General features: G+C 42.6%; 1 protein-coding gene across 1 annotated transcript; it reads right to left on the bottom strand.

Annotated features, from left to right (window-relative positions):
- Positions 1 to 118: 118 nt before the first annotated feature.
- On the bottom strand, positions 119 to 13588 carry fam83fb (family with sequence similarity 83 member Fb). Its single transcript, XM_047578828.1, has 5 exons — positions 12973 to 13588; positions 6323 to 6490; positions 4841 to 4962; positions 2962 to 3668; positions 119 to 1381 (listed from the first exon to the last, which is right to left on the bottom strand). Exons 1-5 carry the CDS (start codon positions 13459 to 13461, stop codon positions 1338 to 1340), a joined length of 1530 nt encoding a protein of 509 aa, XP_047434784.1. The 5' UTR covers positions 13462 to 13588; the 3' UTR covers positions 119 to 1337.
- Between the last annotated feature and the right edge of the window lie 594 nt (positions 13589 to 14182).

Here is a 14182-nt window from a genome sequence, read left to right as displayed (position 1 = left end):
GGACTGTTGGTGACATGACTTTGATATTTGGATACTCCTTTGTCCAAACCTGAGAAATAAGTCTGTTTATACATTGCACAAAAATCCAAACATTTGAAAAATAAATCTCTGCTGCACCTTTACAAGACAATTTCAAGACCAGAATGTGTCATAATTTATATGTGAATCAAACAGTAACATTTACTGTACAAACCCAATAGCACACAATGACTAACTTGTCTAAACAGAAGTTGATGTTTATTCACCCGCTTTTGCTTTAGGCGTCCAGTGTCAAAAGAGAAATCCTAGGCGCATGTAGTGGGTCATGTCAAAGAAAAACATGACCTACTACACCTTCCTCTGGTTCTTACAAACACAGACAAACAGATGACAATCTTCTTTCAACAGCCAGAGACATTTTGTTCAGCTTGCAGGTAGAGTTCAGCAGGGAAGAACCCGAAGCGTCAGACAAGTCATCACCAGGGAAACACACAAACCAAGCAGCCACAACACTGACACTGCCTTGCCTCTTACTGTTCACTTCGTACACTTTGTGGAGAGGAAGTCCATTAACAGTGGAGCTTTGACGTCTTGAAACTTGCAAGATGAATTCGTTCTCGTAACCAGTTTCCTTTTGGTGCCGAAACAGGCTGTTGCCAGGTCACTGAAAGGATGTATTTAGCCTGCAACAATGTTAAACGTCCGCATAAATTCCCCAGAAGATTGCCCAGAGTGTCACACTGCTGCCACCTGCTTCTGTAGTCCAGCTCTCCCCTGAGTAAAAGACAAACCAACACCAGGCCAAGCACCACCACAGAAAGAAAAAAAAAAAGAACCAACACTGTGAATTGATGTCTGCAGCAGAAGCTCCTCTGTGGGTTATAAGACCACGAGAGGAAAGTCTTTGCTCCTCACGGTGGGCCTTGGTCGTCACTTCCCTGGTCAACCTTGTTAGTTGGTCCTAACCAGACCACATCCGAATAGACCAAATGTTGCAGATGCTCTGACCCATAGCCACCATTGTTTTCCCCCACGACCAGTTGTCCTGCTTCCAGAGCATCATCTTCAAGAACTGACATTTCACCTGTTGCCTTATTAACCCCGCACCCCTTGACATGCAGCATGTAGCAAGTTGAACAACGTCATTCACTTCACATCTCCGTGTGAGTTTAATGTCACATTTTGGTCACAGAATATTACACAATACTTTCACTTTACATTTGGCACAGAGCATAAAATTATCAATGTAATGTCTCTCTGTCACAGTAGGAGCCGGATGCACAACACCGGCAATATTTCACAACCAACTGTGACGTCGGTGTTAAGGAAGTCATTTTGTAATCCAAACTGTGTTCAGCTCAGGAGATTTTGCACGCTTTCCCTCGAGGGCGGCTCTTGACACCTGAGAGAAAAGGGAGTAAATCAGTCAATAAATAAAGGGTACAAAAACAAGACATAACAACCACACTGTTACACAAAGTAATTGGTGGGGGGAGACATTTGGTGACATTTCAAGATCTAAAAATAATGTTTTAAAACTGAATTTTGCTCAGTGTTTCCAGATCTTTTGTAGTGGGTCCTTGGGGTTGCGCTACATCCGTTTGTGATGAAAGTCAAGGTGACACAGAGTAGTCTCCGATGACGTCACCAGTAAAAATACAGCTGAAAGTAATGCTTTTCAACAGTGAAATCTACTATACTCTTGACCTGAATACACGCTGACAACAGACAGCTCATGTGCTACGCGCTGTGAGCTGCAGATATGTATAGCCTGTATAAAAACAGGCAGCAACGCAGCACCATCAATAGTATTTAATGGCAGTCCAAACTGTGTTGTAAGATGGGATAAAGAAGCCATTCCTTTAAAAACAAAGCAAACAAAAAAAAAAAACGCAGTGTGTCTCTGAAGTTTTCTCCATGTACTGCAGCTAAAGAGCCAAGCGTTTGGTGAAATTGTTAACTGATTTCTGTCGAGGATTTGAACAATTCCTCTGCTAGCATGACTAGTCAACATGTTTAAATCGTGGAAGTCGACAAACTGACTAGTCTGTGCAACCACTAGTTGGACCCTCAGGTTCTACCGGTTCTGACGAAGCCAACTTGTAATAGTATAAGGAGTAGTTTTACAAGATGACAGAAAATTCTCGTTTCTTTAACATAACCCCCAAACAATTGGAGAGATTAAATAGGGAGCCCGTATTATATGCCCCTATTATATGTGATCTATATTAAACTTGATCTAGTGCAAATTATAGATATAAATTATGAAGTATGTCAATGAACGTGAATAGCGCTATTGGTTAGCTTCGTTAGCAGCCGCTAACGTTCACTGACATATATTCAGATAGAGAGTGCTACGCTGCTTTTAACACTGTTTAACATAATCCAACTGTTGAGATGGCCCCCCCTGTCAATCTGGTCCCTGCCATTTAAAAACTCTAAAGGCCGACCACAACGAAAAACAAAACTGTGTCAAGTGGCTCTTATGTTGCCCTCAAAACAGGATATACGAGGTCACTGTCAACGACAACTGCAACTCGCATTGGCTGTTCCCGTTATGACTTCCGTTTCCACCTCAGAGTTGGTACACCCCCTTATGGTGACATTTGTAAATTTGTTTCTCCATTTGTGAAAAGCGTTTTGTGTCTTGTTAATTTGTTTTGCTAAAATGTGAATTTGTCTCAAACTTTGTAAGAGTGTTTCACATTTTTGTAGTGTTGATTTGCATCTCCCAGCCACTGTAGCTGATTGAAAGATAGCGTTCTGCCTCCATTTATCCCGTTACTAAAATATGTTGGATTCATGTTAATGTGTAAGACATTTACCCCCCTCAGCAGTACATCCACGGACCCCCTGTTGAAGACCTATGTCCTATGGCAACTCCAACGTTACCTCTCACCTTTTCTCAAGAACATGTTAGGAACCACTGGATTAAATCATTTAGCACTTACGTACAATATGTTCTCAATGTGTTTGACTTACTCTCATTGTCCAGTACAGTGCTGACAGATTGCTGTGGTGTAGATTTCCTTTTAGACTGCTTCTTACTCGGTTTGGCTGGTGTTATGACAGTCACCTCAGAACTATCCTCATTCTCAGTCTGTTTCGTTTCTTTGGGTACAGTGTTCGCGCTGATTTTAACAGAAGGCTTAGTGGAAGGTTTCCTCTTGGAGAGCCTCTGCTTTAATGCGGCCCATCCCTTTTTCTCCTGCGTGATGCCGTTGTGTCTCCTAAAGCTTTCATTTGAGGCCTCTGAGGGCAGTGGATTTGACCGGTCCATCGTCACGCTGCTGGCCTGTCGTGGTCCCTCTAGCAGGTCAGCCATAACCAAACCCCTGTTAGGTCCTTTCTCCTGCAGAGACCCTGACGGACGTGGAACATCCGCAAACGCCAGCAAGTATTTGGGGTTGTTGTATTTGTGAGCGGGCACCTGGATGTCAGCTTTCCGTGAATCCCCTAAGGTCACCTGGAAGCGGGACGTGGTTGCTGGCAACGCGGGGCGTTTGGAGCCCACTTTGGAGAGAACCGGGGGGGCAGCAGTGGGCGCGGTAACGTGGAACTCCTTGTAGAGGTTCAGCTTCTGAGAGATGGCATAAAGCTCACGGAAGTCCCGGTCGAAGAAGTCGACGACCTGTCCCGTCATTACCGTGATCATGTTTCGGTCCATACGAGATGTACACCAGGAGAAACTTGGACAGACAAGGTAGAGAACAAGAATGAAGTTCAATACTTCGATCTTTATTGCTTAGCCATTGTTTTCATTGATACAAGTCAGAATTTTGGTCATAACGCCCTAGTGGGCATGTGTACTTAGAGTAACGCAGCACTCAACGTGCGTAGCTACGAAGGCAAATATTAGTGAAAATGGATAACAGGTGGACATAAAATCCTTCTTTTTCAGTGTATTCCTATTACTCAGTGCCAGTAGCACTGATATCATTGCCTGTACTCCACGTGGTTCGAGAAAATCTTTAAATATACTTTGTTTAATCCTTTTTTTATGCATTTTAAGCGAAAATGACATGAATTTTAAGGGGCTTAACAGTGAACCCTGTTCACTTTTCTGTAGACTTGACATTTACAGCCATTATTTGGGATCTGTGATACCCTGACATTTAATTTTTCAGGTCAAACCCTTATTTTTTTTAATTCGCTACTTTTGCTTGTGAGCAAATACCAGCTCAACTTCAACTAAAGCTTTTTTTTGGTTGTCAAAGTCAGAATTTTCCAAATATCGTCCACACAGACTGAGTAATTAATGAACAATAATATTTCAAATACCCTCAACACACAGCAATCAGCCACTACATTAAAACCAGCGCTTGATACTGTGTAGGTCTCTTTTTTTTGGGCATTTTCAGCTTTTAACTGAAAGCACAGTGAGAGACAGACAGGAAACAAGGAGGCACCACCCAAACAGTTCTGGCTTATTGAGGAAGAGACTCTGGCCTTCTGAGGGTGTCTGGCACCAGGACATTAGTGGTGGGGGCTGAGAGAGGGTGCGTCTGTGGATCAGGCTTGTTCCAACACATACTACAGACACTTGATCAGTTTGGGATCTAGGGAATTTGGAGGCCAGGTCAATACCTTTGGGCCATTTTTCTTTTTTATTGCCACATTGTCCTGCTCTGGGTGGCTGCTGTGGTTCAGGAGTATTGTTGCTATAGGGTGGGGACACCTGGTCAGCAACAACGTTTAGTTGCGTGCTTAAGTAACATCCACACAAATACCAGGAAGAAAGGCTGCACTGTAATGAGATGATCATCATTATACACTTCCAACAGTGGTTTCAATGTTTTAGCTGATCAGTGCCCACATGTTCTGTTTTGAAAACATGAGTCAAAGGCGGCACAAAACTCACCTGTAGGAGCCAAACATGATCTTGTCTCCATCCACCAGCATGTATTTATTACAGAGTGAACCAGGGAATTTGCCAGAGGATAAATTGAAGCCGATTCCCTGAAGGGTCCTGGTTCGGATTTTCTGCAATGACAGAGGAACACGGGCGGGTTAAGGACAGGAAGTAACAACAGCAACGTCCAGCAAGAGAAATTGTACAGGCACAGGTGACTTTAAAACTGTGACTATAAAAATCAGTTCATAGAGCTCAGCAGGTGCACAGTGTGTTTGTGTAGGGAAGGAAACAGCACACACCTGACCTGAGTAAATAGGACCTAATCCTACTTAAGTGGCTTCATCTCTCTCTCCCAGGCCTGTATGCTTGTTTAAGGCTTTTGTGCCTTTCAATTACACCCATCACACACACATATTTTGTTTGAGGCTCGTAATAAATAGTTTAAAGTGTTTTTGCCACTTAACTCACGTCGAGCCAGTTCATAAAAAAATTATGGCTATATCCTACAAGGGCTCCGTGTCCTTGTGGGATGCAAACCCCCAAATACTGAATGTGCATGCCATTATTTTTAGTTTTTCAGCCGTGCATTTTTAAAGCTAAAATGTGTTTCTCTTCCAGGTGAGAGCTTTAGTGAAGAACATTCTCAGGAGCAGGACACAGGTCCCTGAAATATAAAAGGTAAAATACCTGTCCGTGACTGTGTCTGCAAGAATCCCTTTATGAGTAATATGTACTGTTTTAAAGTATTGTTGGCAGTAGTGAGACTAAATGTGGCTTCTGTTTGTGCTGCACCTTTCCTCACCACAAGAGGGAGCTAAATTGCAAAGGGTGTTGGCAGCTAGAGCAGACCTGTCAAACTCCAATACACCGTGGGCCAAAATGAAAACCTGGGACCAAGTCGCAGGCCAGACTCGATATTTATTGAAAAATCGAAAATCTGGAGCAAGCAAAGCTTAATATTATAAATGCATGAGAAACCTACGTTATATTGTTCCAGCCACGTTACAGCCGCATTGGCTCTGCACACAAGACAAACAGGTCTGCCCTTTACATTCATGAACAGATAATCTGCTTCTTATCCGTCTTGAAAGCTCCTGTGCTCCATCTTTCGCTTGGACATTTTTGGGGAGGGGTTTGGCTTAAATTTTCCCAAAGTGATTGGTAGCATGAGGTTGCTGGTCTTGATTGACGGGGAAACGCACAAGCAAAGATCACTGGGATTAACAGTATTGGTTGATATTATCTTCATAATCAGTCCGTGGGCCAGATTTGGACCTGAGTTTGACATCTATGAGTTAGGGGGATGTTTGTCACCAGGAGACGGATGCAAAGCTTCCTCTTTTACTTGTTGTGTGATAGAAGGAGCGTTGCACAAATTCAACCAGAACAGAAACTATGGGTGACGGTGAAAGTGACAGGAGCACACCTGACAGCTTTTAACTGAATTTGCATCCGCCCTTAAATTCCTACGTAAAAGAGCACTCTTACCCGGAGGTGTTGTGCGCCGATCTGCAGCCTGGAGCACATATCCAGGAAGTGCGGCACACCTGGCTCATCCAGCAAAATGTAAACTGCCACAGATCGGCGAGAAGCTGCGTCCATCAGGTCCTGCAGGATGTGCACGTCCGTGAGAATGTCCATCACTATTGCTATCACCTGGAAGAGAAACATTAATTAGATCTGTAAAAAAAAAAAAAAAATCTATTTACTGTATCCATTTACTGCTCTACAGCTAATTAAAATAGCAGAATTCAAGATTAAATAAAGACTGAACGCACAACGCAGGCAGAAACAGAAACCAACCCTTCACCTCGGTTTAGTCTTCACATTTTCTATTTATAGGAAATAACAAAAAAAAAAATAAGAAGTCCAAAACCATTCAGTCCGTTCACAAACGCCTACGCTTCAAACAAAGGAACCACAAAGTAAAACTAGTCTGTCTAACTAAAGCACTCAGCCGCCTGCTATTACATTAAACTTGTGGGTTCTGAAAGGCCTCATGAAAGAGTCACACCTACTTATTATCCTTCTGCTGTGTCCCAGTCAGGCAGACAGGTCACACAGATAAAGGCTTATAACCAACAAACGAAGATCCGTGAAGGAATCTGAGACTTAAGCCAACAAATCTCTCTGCAAATCACTGGCATTAGAAGAGGTTTATATGTTGCTTTCGCTTTCAATGCCAGTCTAGGGGATAATAATTATATAATCGGACGAAACACAATAGCTGCAAAAATGAATGGAAAAAAACAAACAAAAAACGCTAAAACCCCATTGACATTCATTCATTTTATATATACATGTGTGTGTGTGTTCGCGCATGTGTGTGTGTGTATACATATTTTAAATTGGAGAACATAGCCACAGTGTCCAGGGTTGTAAATATATTAACAGCCATGTGCTATGATGCGATAACAAGATTGAGGTCATGCAAAGACTTAGAACAAGAGAAAGTCTGAAGCAGGAGTGTCTACTAAACTTAGCAGCCAACACCAAATCTAATTAAAGCTAACTTCGTAAAGGAGGAACAGAGTCATACCGATCATTCTCAGAGCCTCTAGTGGAACGTAGCCAATGTTGAACTCTGATTGTTATCTCAGTCAGTGTGTGTTAAAATACAAGACCTGTCATCCTATAAGACATTTTACTTAAAAGTTTATTTTCTTAACCTTCTGTCCACCTAGTATAAGGACTTGAAACGTTTTTTTTTTTTTTTTGTTGGCAGAAAACATATGTCACAGGGTAGTTGACATTTTGGACATATAATGCCATCATTGTATTGTATTGGGCACTTGTGGGGGCACTTTGCCACAATTAGCATATGACACAATGGCCAAAAATGCATCTGAGAGGTCAAATTCAAATCAGCTTCGTCTTTGAGTCCAAGTGAGCGACCGTGCCAAATTACAGTAAATTCTTTTTCTGACTAGCTGAGTTACACATAAAACAAAACACTCCAAACGTCAGTAGAAAAAAGGACAATAGGTGTAAGATAACAAATAATTAAAAAATAAAAAATGAAATAAAATCATGTAAGGAAAAAAAATACAAGATTTGCATAAGAACAAATGTACAAGAAATAGAAATTGAAGTAAATATACATCATAAACATATAGTGGTGTGAAAAGGAGTTGCCCCCTTCCTGGTTTCTTATTTTTTTGCATGTTTGTCACACTTAAATGTTTCAGACCATCAAATAAATTTAAATATAAGACAAAGATAACACAAGTAAACACAAAAATGCAGTTTTTAAGGTCAAACATATCCAAACATACATGGCTCTGTGTCTTCTGTTAAACATACCTGAACTACAGTTTACCACACCTGAGTTCATTTCTGTAGCCACGCCCAGGCCTAATTACTGCCACGTCTGTTCTCACATAAGAAAACACTTAAACAGGACTTGCCTGACAAAGTGAAGTAAAGTAAAAGAACCTCAAAGGCTGGACATCACGCTGAGATGCAAAACAATTCAGGAACAAATGAGAAAGAAAGTAATTGAGTTCATTCCAATTCAGTCCAGAAAAGATTATAAAGCAATATCTAAAGCTTTGGGACTCCATGGAACAGTGGTGAACCTTACCAGTCGTGGCCGGCTGACCAAATTACCCAAAGAGCTCATAAAACGACGACTCATCCAAGAAGTTACAAAAGACCCCACAACAGCATACAAAGAGCTGCAGGCCTCACTAGCCTCAGTTAAGGTCAGTGTTGACGACTCCACCATCAGAAAGAGACTGGGCTAAAAAGGCCTACATGTTCCAAGACCAAAGCCACTGCTGAGCAAAAAGAACATAATGGCTCGTCTCAGTTTTACCAGAAAACATCTTCATGATCCCCAAGACTTTTAGGAAAATTCTCTGTAGACTGACGAGATAAAAGCTGAATTTTTTGGAAGGTGTGTGTCCCATTACATCTGGAGTAAAAGTAACACAGTGTTTCAGCACAAGAACATCATACAAACAGTAAAATCTGGTGGTGGTACTGTCATGGTCTGGGGCTGTTTTGCTGTTTCAGGACCTGGAAGACTTACTCTGATAAATGGAACCATAAATTCTTCTGTCTACCAAAAAATCCTGAAGGGGAATGTCTGGCCATCTGTTCATCATGACCATAAACTGAAACAAACTTGGGTTGAGCAACTCCACCTCTGAATGGATGGAGAAAAACTAAATGAAGACTTTGGAGTGGCCTCATCAAAGTCCTGAATCCTACCGAGATGCGGTGGCATGACCTCAACCCTTAAGAGTCCCTGGGGACATTTTTGTGACTTTTCTATTTTTCAAGAACTGTGGTATCAGGTCCTGGTCCTTAAATTAGCCTAAAATGGCTAAGCTAACCACAAACTGACACACCTAAAAATGTCACATTGAAAACTATTGTGTGTCCAAAGTCTTATCTCTTAGTAGGCCAACCTCTACGTTATAAAATAATTCAATGATAAAAACATTTTGGAACAAGAACCAAAAAATAAATTGCACTTTCGTTATCAGTTCTTGCTCAGGTCGTTTATTTGCTCCTAATTTGCCTCCTAGGACACTGAGGCTGACATGGGGGAGGCCTCAGAGGTAGAAACAGACCCGCTGGAGTCCAGTGAAAATCATCATATATCATTATAGGCTAAATTTAACTTTAGTCTGCCACTGTAGAAAAAAAAGAGGCGTCAAAATCAACGTTGCTGCGAATCATTGACACATATGAGGCCCTTAAAATGATAATAAGCAAATATTCAATGGAATGTGTTTTCAGAAAACTATTTGAGTTGTTTATATGTTTATAGTTTTGAAGAATACTGGCCTTTAAAGGGTTAAAAAAAATTAATTCTAATCATTTTATATGTATAGTTGAATTACGACAATTGGGCAAAGATGAGTGGGTCAATATTCACAGTGCTGTAAAATCTCGTGGCCCAGACAGTCATTAGGTTCAGGGGGCAATTACTTTTTTACACAGGGCCATGAAGGCTTGGATTTTGTTTCCCCTTAATAACAGCAATAATAATAACCTTCATCTAAAACTGCATTTTGTGTTGTGTTATCTTTGATTAATATTTAGTTTGACGATCTGATCTGATAAGCGTGACAAACAAATAAGAAATCAGGAAGAGGGCCGACACTTTTTCACACCCATGTAGAAGGGAATAGGAACAGTTAAAGTGACCTTTGGACTATGAACGCATTCAAAAGTGGTTTATTGACCTACTATTTATTGATTGTTTACCGTTTTTCGCCATGCCTGAAAGGTAGGCCATCTCTTTATTGTGTGTGTGACTGTATCTGATATCTGCTGCAAAACAAATTACCATGTTGAGGCACAATAAAGTAACCTGAACTATTACCCCTTGTTCCTGTCATTCTTTATTCTAAACTGCTCTAGCACAATAAAGAGGTGTTGGTTCATTTAACCCTGTCGTAATGAACTGTTGGTACATGTTTAGTGGGTATTTTGGCTCTATTTTCATATAAAACATTTGAAATTGAAAATGGAAAAGTTCAGTGGACAGTGTATTCATGTGAGTCTGGTCAGTTGAAGTCATGATATGTAGGTCAAGACGAACCGCACGACTCCTCGGTCCTGCAGCTTAAGAGCCGCCAGATCATGTGTGTAGACGACAACAAAAGACAGGGGTTTTAAAGCGGGGCCACACAAAAGGACAGGGGATGTCCTGCCAAACATGTCGAGGCTCAGCGTCAGTGGACGCTGACAGAGTGGAGGTTTGGAAAAAAAAAAAAAAAGTGAGTTATTCAACTGTTTCACTGTTCCCTGAAAAGCAAAGTCATGGAAAAAGTGCCTCTTTGAGTTTGCAACAAATGTTCCTCTGTCAGGGCAGGGGAGGCCTGTGTTAGTGTCTCACTGAGAAAAAATGCCAAGAGGGCCTGGGGGGCGGGGGGGCAGAACAACAGAGGTGCACGCCGGGACGTGTCAAACACAGGCTCATAAACTTCAAGCCGGAGTGAGGAAGAAAATCAGATGAAAAAAAGAAAAGAAAAGAAAGAAAGACGGCACGCAAAGATGAACGTGTTCATGCCGGTGAACTGGCTGCTCCACATTCAAGCCACCTGTGTTCGCGTGTTTATTATTAGCAACTCTGATCATTTTGAGGAACAGTCACAGTCAGGATGGCTGCACAAATAAAGGAAAATGTGTATAATACATGGAGAGTGATTTTACTTTTTCTTTCTCCACAACTGTCCAGAAAACAAGTGGGAAATGAAACCAGCTGACAAAATCCATGCTGACGAAGAATGACAGGAAATCAGAACGACCAGGAAGGAAAGTAGTGTCAGCTGCACACTGATACGCATACTGTGATGCCATTCCTCATAAAACGCATAACAAAAGAGCCAAAGATCCTGTTTTGCCACTTGCAATTCTTTCGAATGAATGGCACGAACTGGTGAGTGATCAGGCAGAAGAGAGCGCGAGAACATGAGTGTGCAAAAGGAAGGGCAAGGGCAGAGACAGAGCGGGGATTTCAAAGGGAAAATACTAAGATACCTCACACAATCAATTCGATTTAATGAATAAGAGCCTGACACACGCCCGTGTCACGTTCCCAGGGTGAGCCGAGAGGAGCCCGTGAGCAAACGGAGCAGATGACTCAGCGCAGCTACGGCGGCCCATGAGTAAACATTATTCACCGGCCCACTTCGGGCCCTCAGTTACTGTGTCAGGAGGAAATACTCCCGCAAACATTCACCGACCCCACCTGAGCCTTGTGTAGCTCAAGACAACAGAGTAAGAGGAGACGGTGGGTGGACAGACCCACTCCCAGTCTGGGCCTGTTTATCTTATTCCACATGACAACGGTAGAGACAACATCAGCGCTCATCCTCATTAAAGTTCTTGTAGCTAAATTGGAGGAAAGCCCCCATGAGTTTTTGTGTAATTTGTTTTCCTGCTTTTAGTCATTCAGATCATTCATGTGCACCATGATCGAACTTGTCTTTTGTCTTAGGTACGTTGGCGTACGCTTCAATTTCCTTCGTCCGGTTGCTTGTCCGCGCAAGTTCGTGGCTTGATTACTGGGGTTGATTCCAGCAGTCAGAGCCCTCCAAACTTTCTTTAGCCCCTCTGACTATGCTAGCCATCCCCTGGATGCTAGCAGCAGTGAACTGTGAAATACAGTTGTGACATTCGCGAACGAACCGAGCGCATCAAGCGGCTCTTCGCAACGAACGGTATGGTGGCTGCCATACAAGCATTCCATTCAGAATAAGTCAAACTCGCATATCCCACCATTAGAATACCCCATCATTCCTCCCAGTGGCTTTTCCTCGAGTTGGCATCTTCAAAACAACCAAATATCAAAATGAGCACCAATGAACAACTATTTGAACGGAAGGAACGGATGCAAAAGTTACGGCTCCCTTCAAAGGGCGATAAATTACACCTCTCTCTTTCCTGCGAATGTAACCGAGCTGAAATGGAATTCCAGCCAACAGGCAATACAAGTGGAGTAAGTGACAGAGGCTGAAAGAGAAAACAAAACCATTTCCTTGCCCCATATCAACCCCTGACACGCACTCCATCTTAACTTTTTAACCCTGCACGTTTGCCTAGAAAAGGGAGTGTCCACCTGTATGCCCAGGAAACTCACAGGGGTCCCACAGTGAAAGCTACAGGATGTCATTCGCTCCTGACTCTATCCAGCTGTACAACAGCTCACCTTTCTGCAACAGATGACTCCATGTTATTAATGTTACATTAATTACTATTACTATTACATTGCTATAAATCCTGTGCATATAGTGCATATTCTCCCATCTCTATTGTGTGTAGATTTGTTCATATATATGTATGTGTGTTTTTTTGCTTACACTATATTTTTTGTATTTTGCTAGATTTTACTTTTTTTTGCTTACATTTTATTAAATATATTATATTTTTTGTATTTTCCTAGATTTTCCTTTTTTTTTAATTTTATTCTCGTTTTTTTATCTTTGTTTTTACTGGTGGTCGTTAAGAGTTTTTTTTTTTGTGTGTGTGTGTAACTAAGAACTGTGACCACACAGGGGATCATTAAAGTCTAAGTCTAAGTAAATATTTCCCTGAGAAGTTGTCACCAACACTAGTCCTGGTCCTGGCCCTTGTCTCCTTTAGACCAGACCTGCGGTGAGTCTTTTTCGGACCCTCACCTTGCTGGCCTGCTGAATGAGCCGGCGCACCACCTCCTTGATGTGAGGTCCGTTGTCTTTGGGAGGGTGTGTGTGCACGGCCACCCGGGTCACCCCCTTGAACCCGGAGTTGGGCCATCCGATGTCCAGCGGCGGAACCTCCGTGTCCGACATCTGGGGCCAGTAGGTGGAATGGACCCCCGAATCCGCCTCGACGCCGGCGCCGGCGCTCGCCACCGGCTCCGCCGCTTTGTCGCCGCCGCTGCTGTCGCTGTCATCCTTCAGGTCGTACTTTCTGAACGTGTTCAGGAGCAGTTTGACCTCCCTGGCGGCTAAAAAGTCTTTGACGTTATCTTCTTTGAGCCTCGTCTTGAAGGCGCCGTCTCCGTTCTTCACGAGCTCCTCGATGGCTGCGCGCTGCTCTTCGCTGTAGTAAAACTCCGGCTTGGACTCCGGGACTTTGGCACCGATTTGCCCGTCCTCCATGCACATGAGCTGGGATTCGGCCATGGCTGCGGCCGCGGTTCAACCCCCCCTTAGACGGCTCAGGAAGTCTCTGGCACCGAGAAGCTCAGTCTCCGCTGAAGCGCCTATACGTGAGTCCACACAGGTAAGGCTTGGTTTTCTTCTTCTCACCTGACAGGGCAAGGGACGGAGGTGTGGTCGCAGTGTTCCCTTCAAGTACCATCGGAATAAACAGTACTAGAGAATAAAGTTGGCACGTCTAAAGTAGTAAAACAGAGACGTCACTCAGATAATAACAGTCTGTTGTTTGTTTCCACTCAACGCCGGTAATTATTTCTTATCCACACGTTAGGATTCATTCCCCAAGTCCGATACACAACAGCTTCAAATATAAATATCCATGGTAGGATCTGTGATGTAATATTAATCAAAATTACCTGCGTTCAATTTGACATTGAATGCAACGCAAGTTGCCCAGTAAAGAGTTGTTTCTGCAGAAACGGGCGAGGCAGTCGGAAATTTCGCTTTTATTTTAAACTTGTTCACGTTGCATAAACAGACTTGCTCAGACAATACACTAAAAACTGCCACGGAAAGGTTTATGTTGGTCGATATGCATGCCACTCAGGTTTCGATGTGAGATTTAGATTTCTTTGGAACTGGACTTGGTGCCAGAGCGGGTTTTTTTCACAGAAACGCTTTTGATCTCCATTGACTATTAGAACATAAATCTGTACAATTCACAGTTTTAACTTTTTATATCTAC

The sequence above is a fragment of the Mugil cephalus genome, chromosome 2 (assembly GCF_022458985.1).
Source record: "Mugil cephalus isolate CIBA_MC_2020 chromosome 2, CIBA_Mcephalus_1.1, whole genome shotgun sequence".
Lineage (NCBI taxonomy): Eukaryota > Metazoa > Chordata > Actinopteri > Mugiliformes > Mugilidae > Mugil > Mugil cephalus.
Note: the sequence above shows the minus strand (reverse complement) of the source record. Positions and strands in the feature narration are given on the sequence as shown.

Bases quoted from the DNA above. Each gene is read 5' to 3' on its own strand.
- fam83fb (XM_047578828.1), bottom strand. From the start codon at position 13,461: ATGGCCGAATCCCAGCTCATGTGCATGGAGGACGGGCAAATCGGTGCC. The intron at 6,491-12,972 runs GTGAGGGTCCGA...TTTCTCTTCCAG, and splicing joins TCATTCAGCAGGCCAGCAAG to GTGATAGCAATAGTGATGGA. The intron at 4,963-6,322 runs GTAAGAGTGCTC...CTGTCATTGCAG, and splicing joins TCGGCGCACAACACCTCCGG to AAAATCCGAACCAGGACCCT.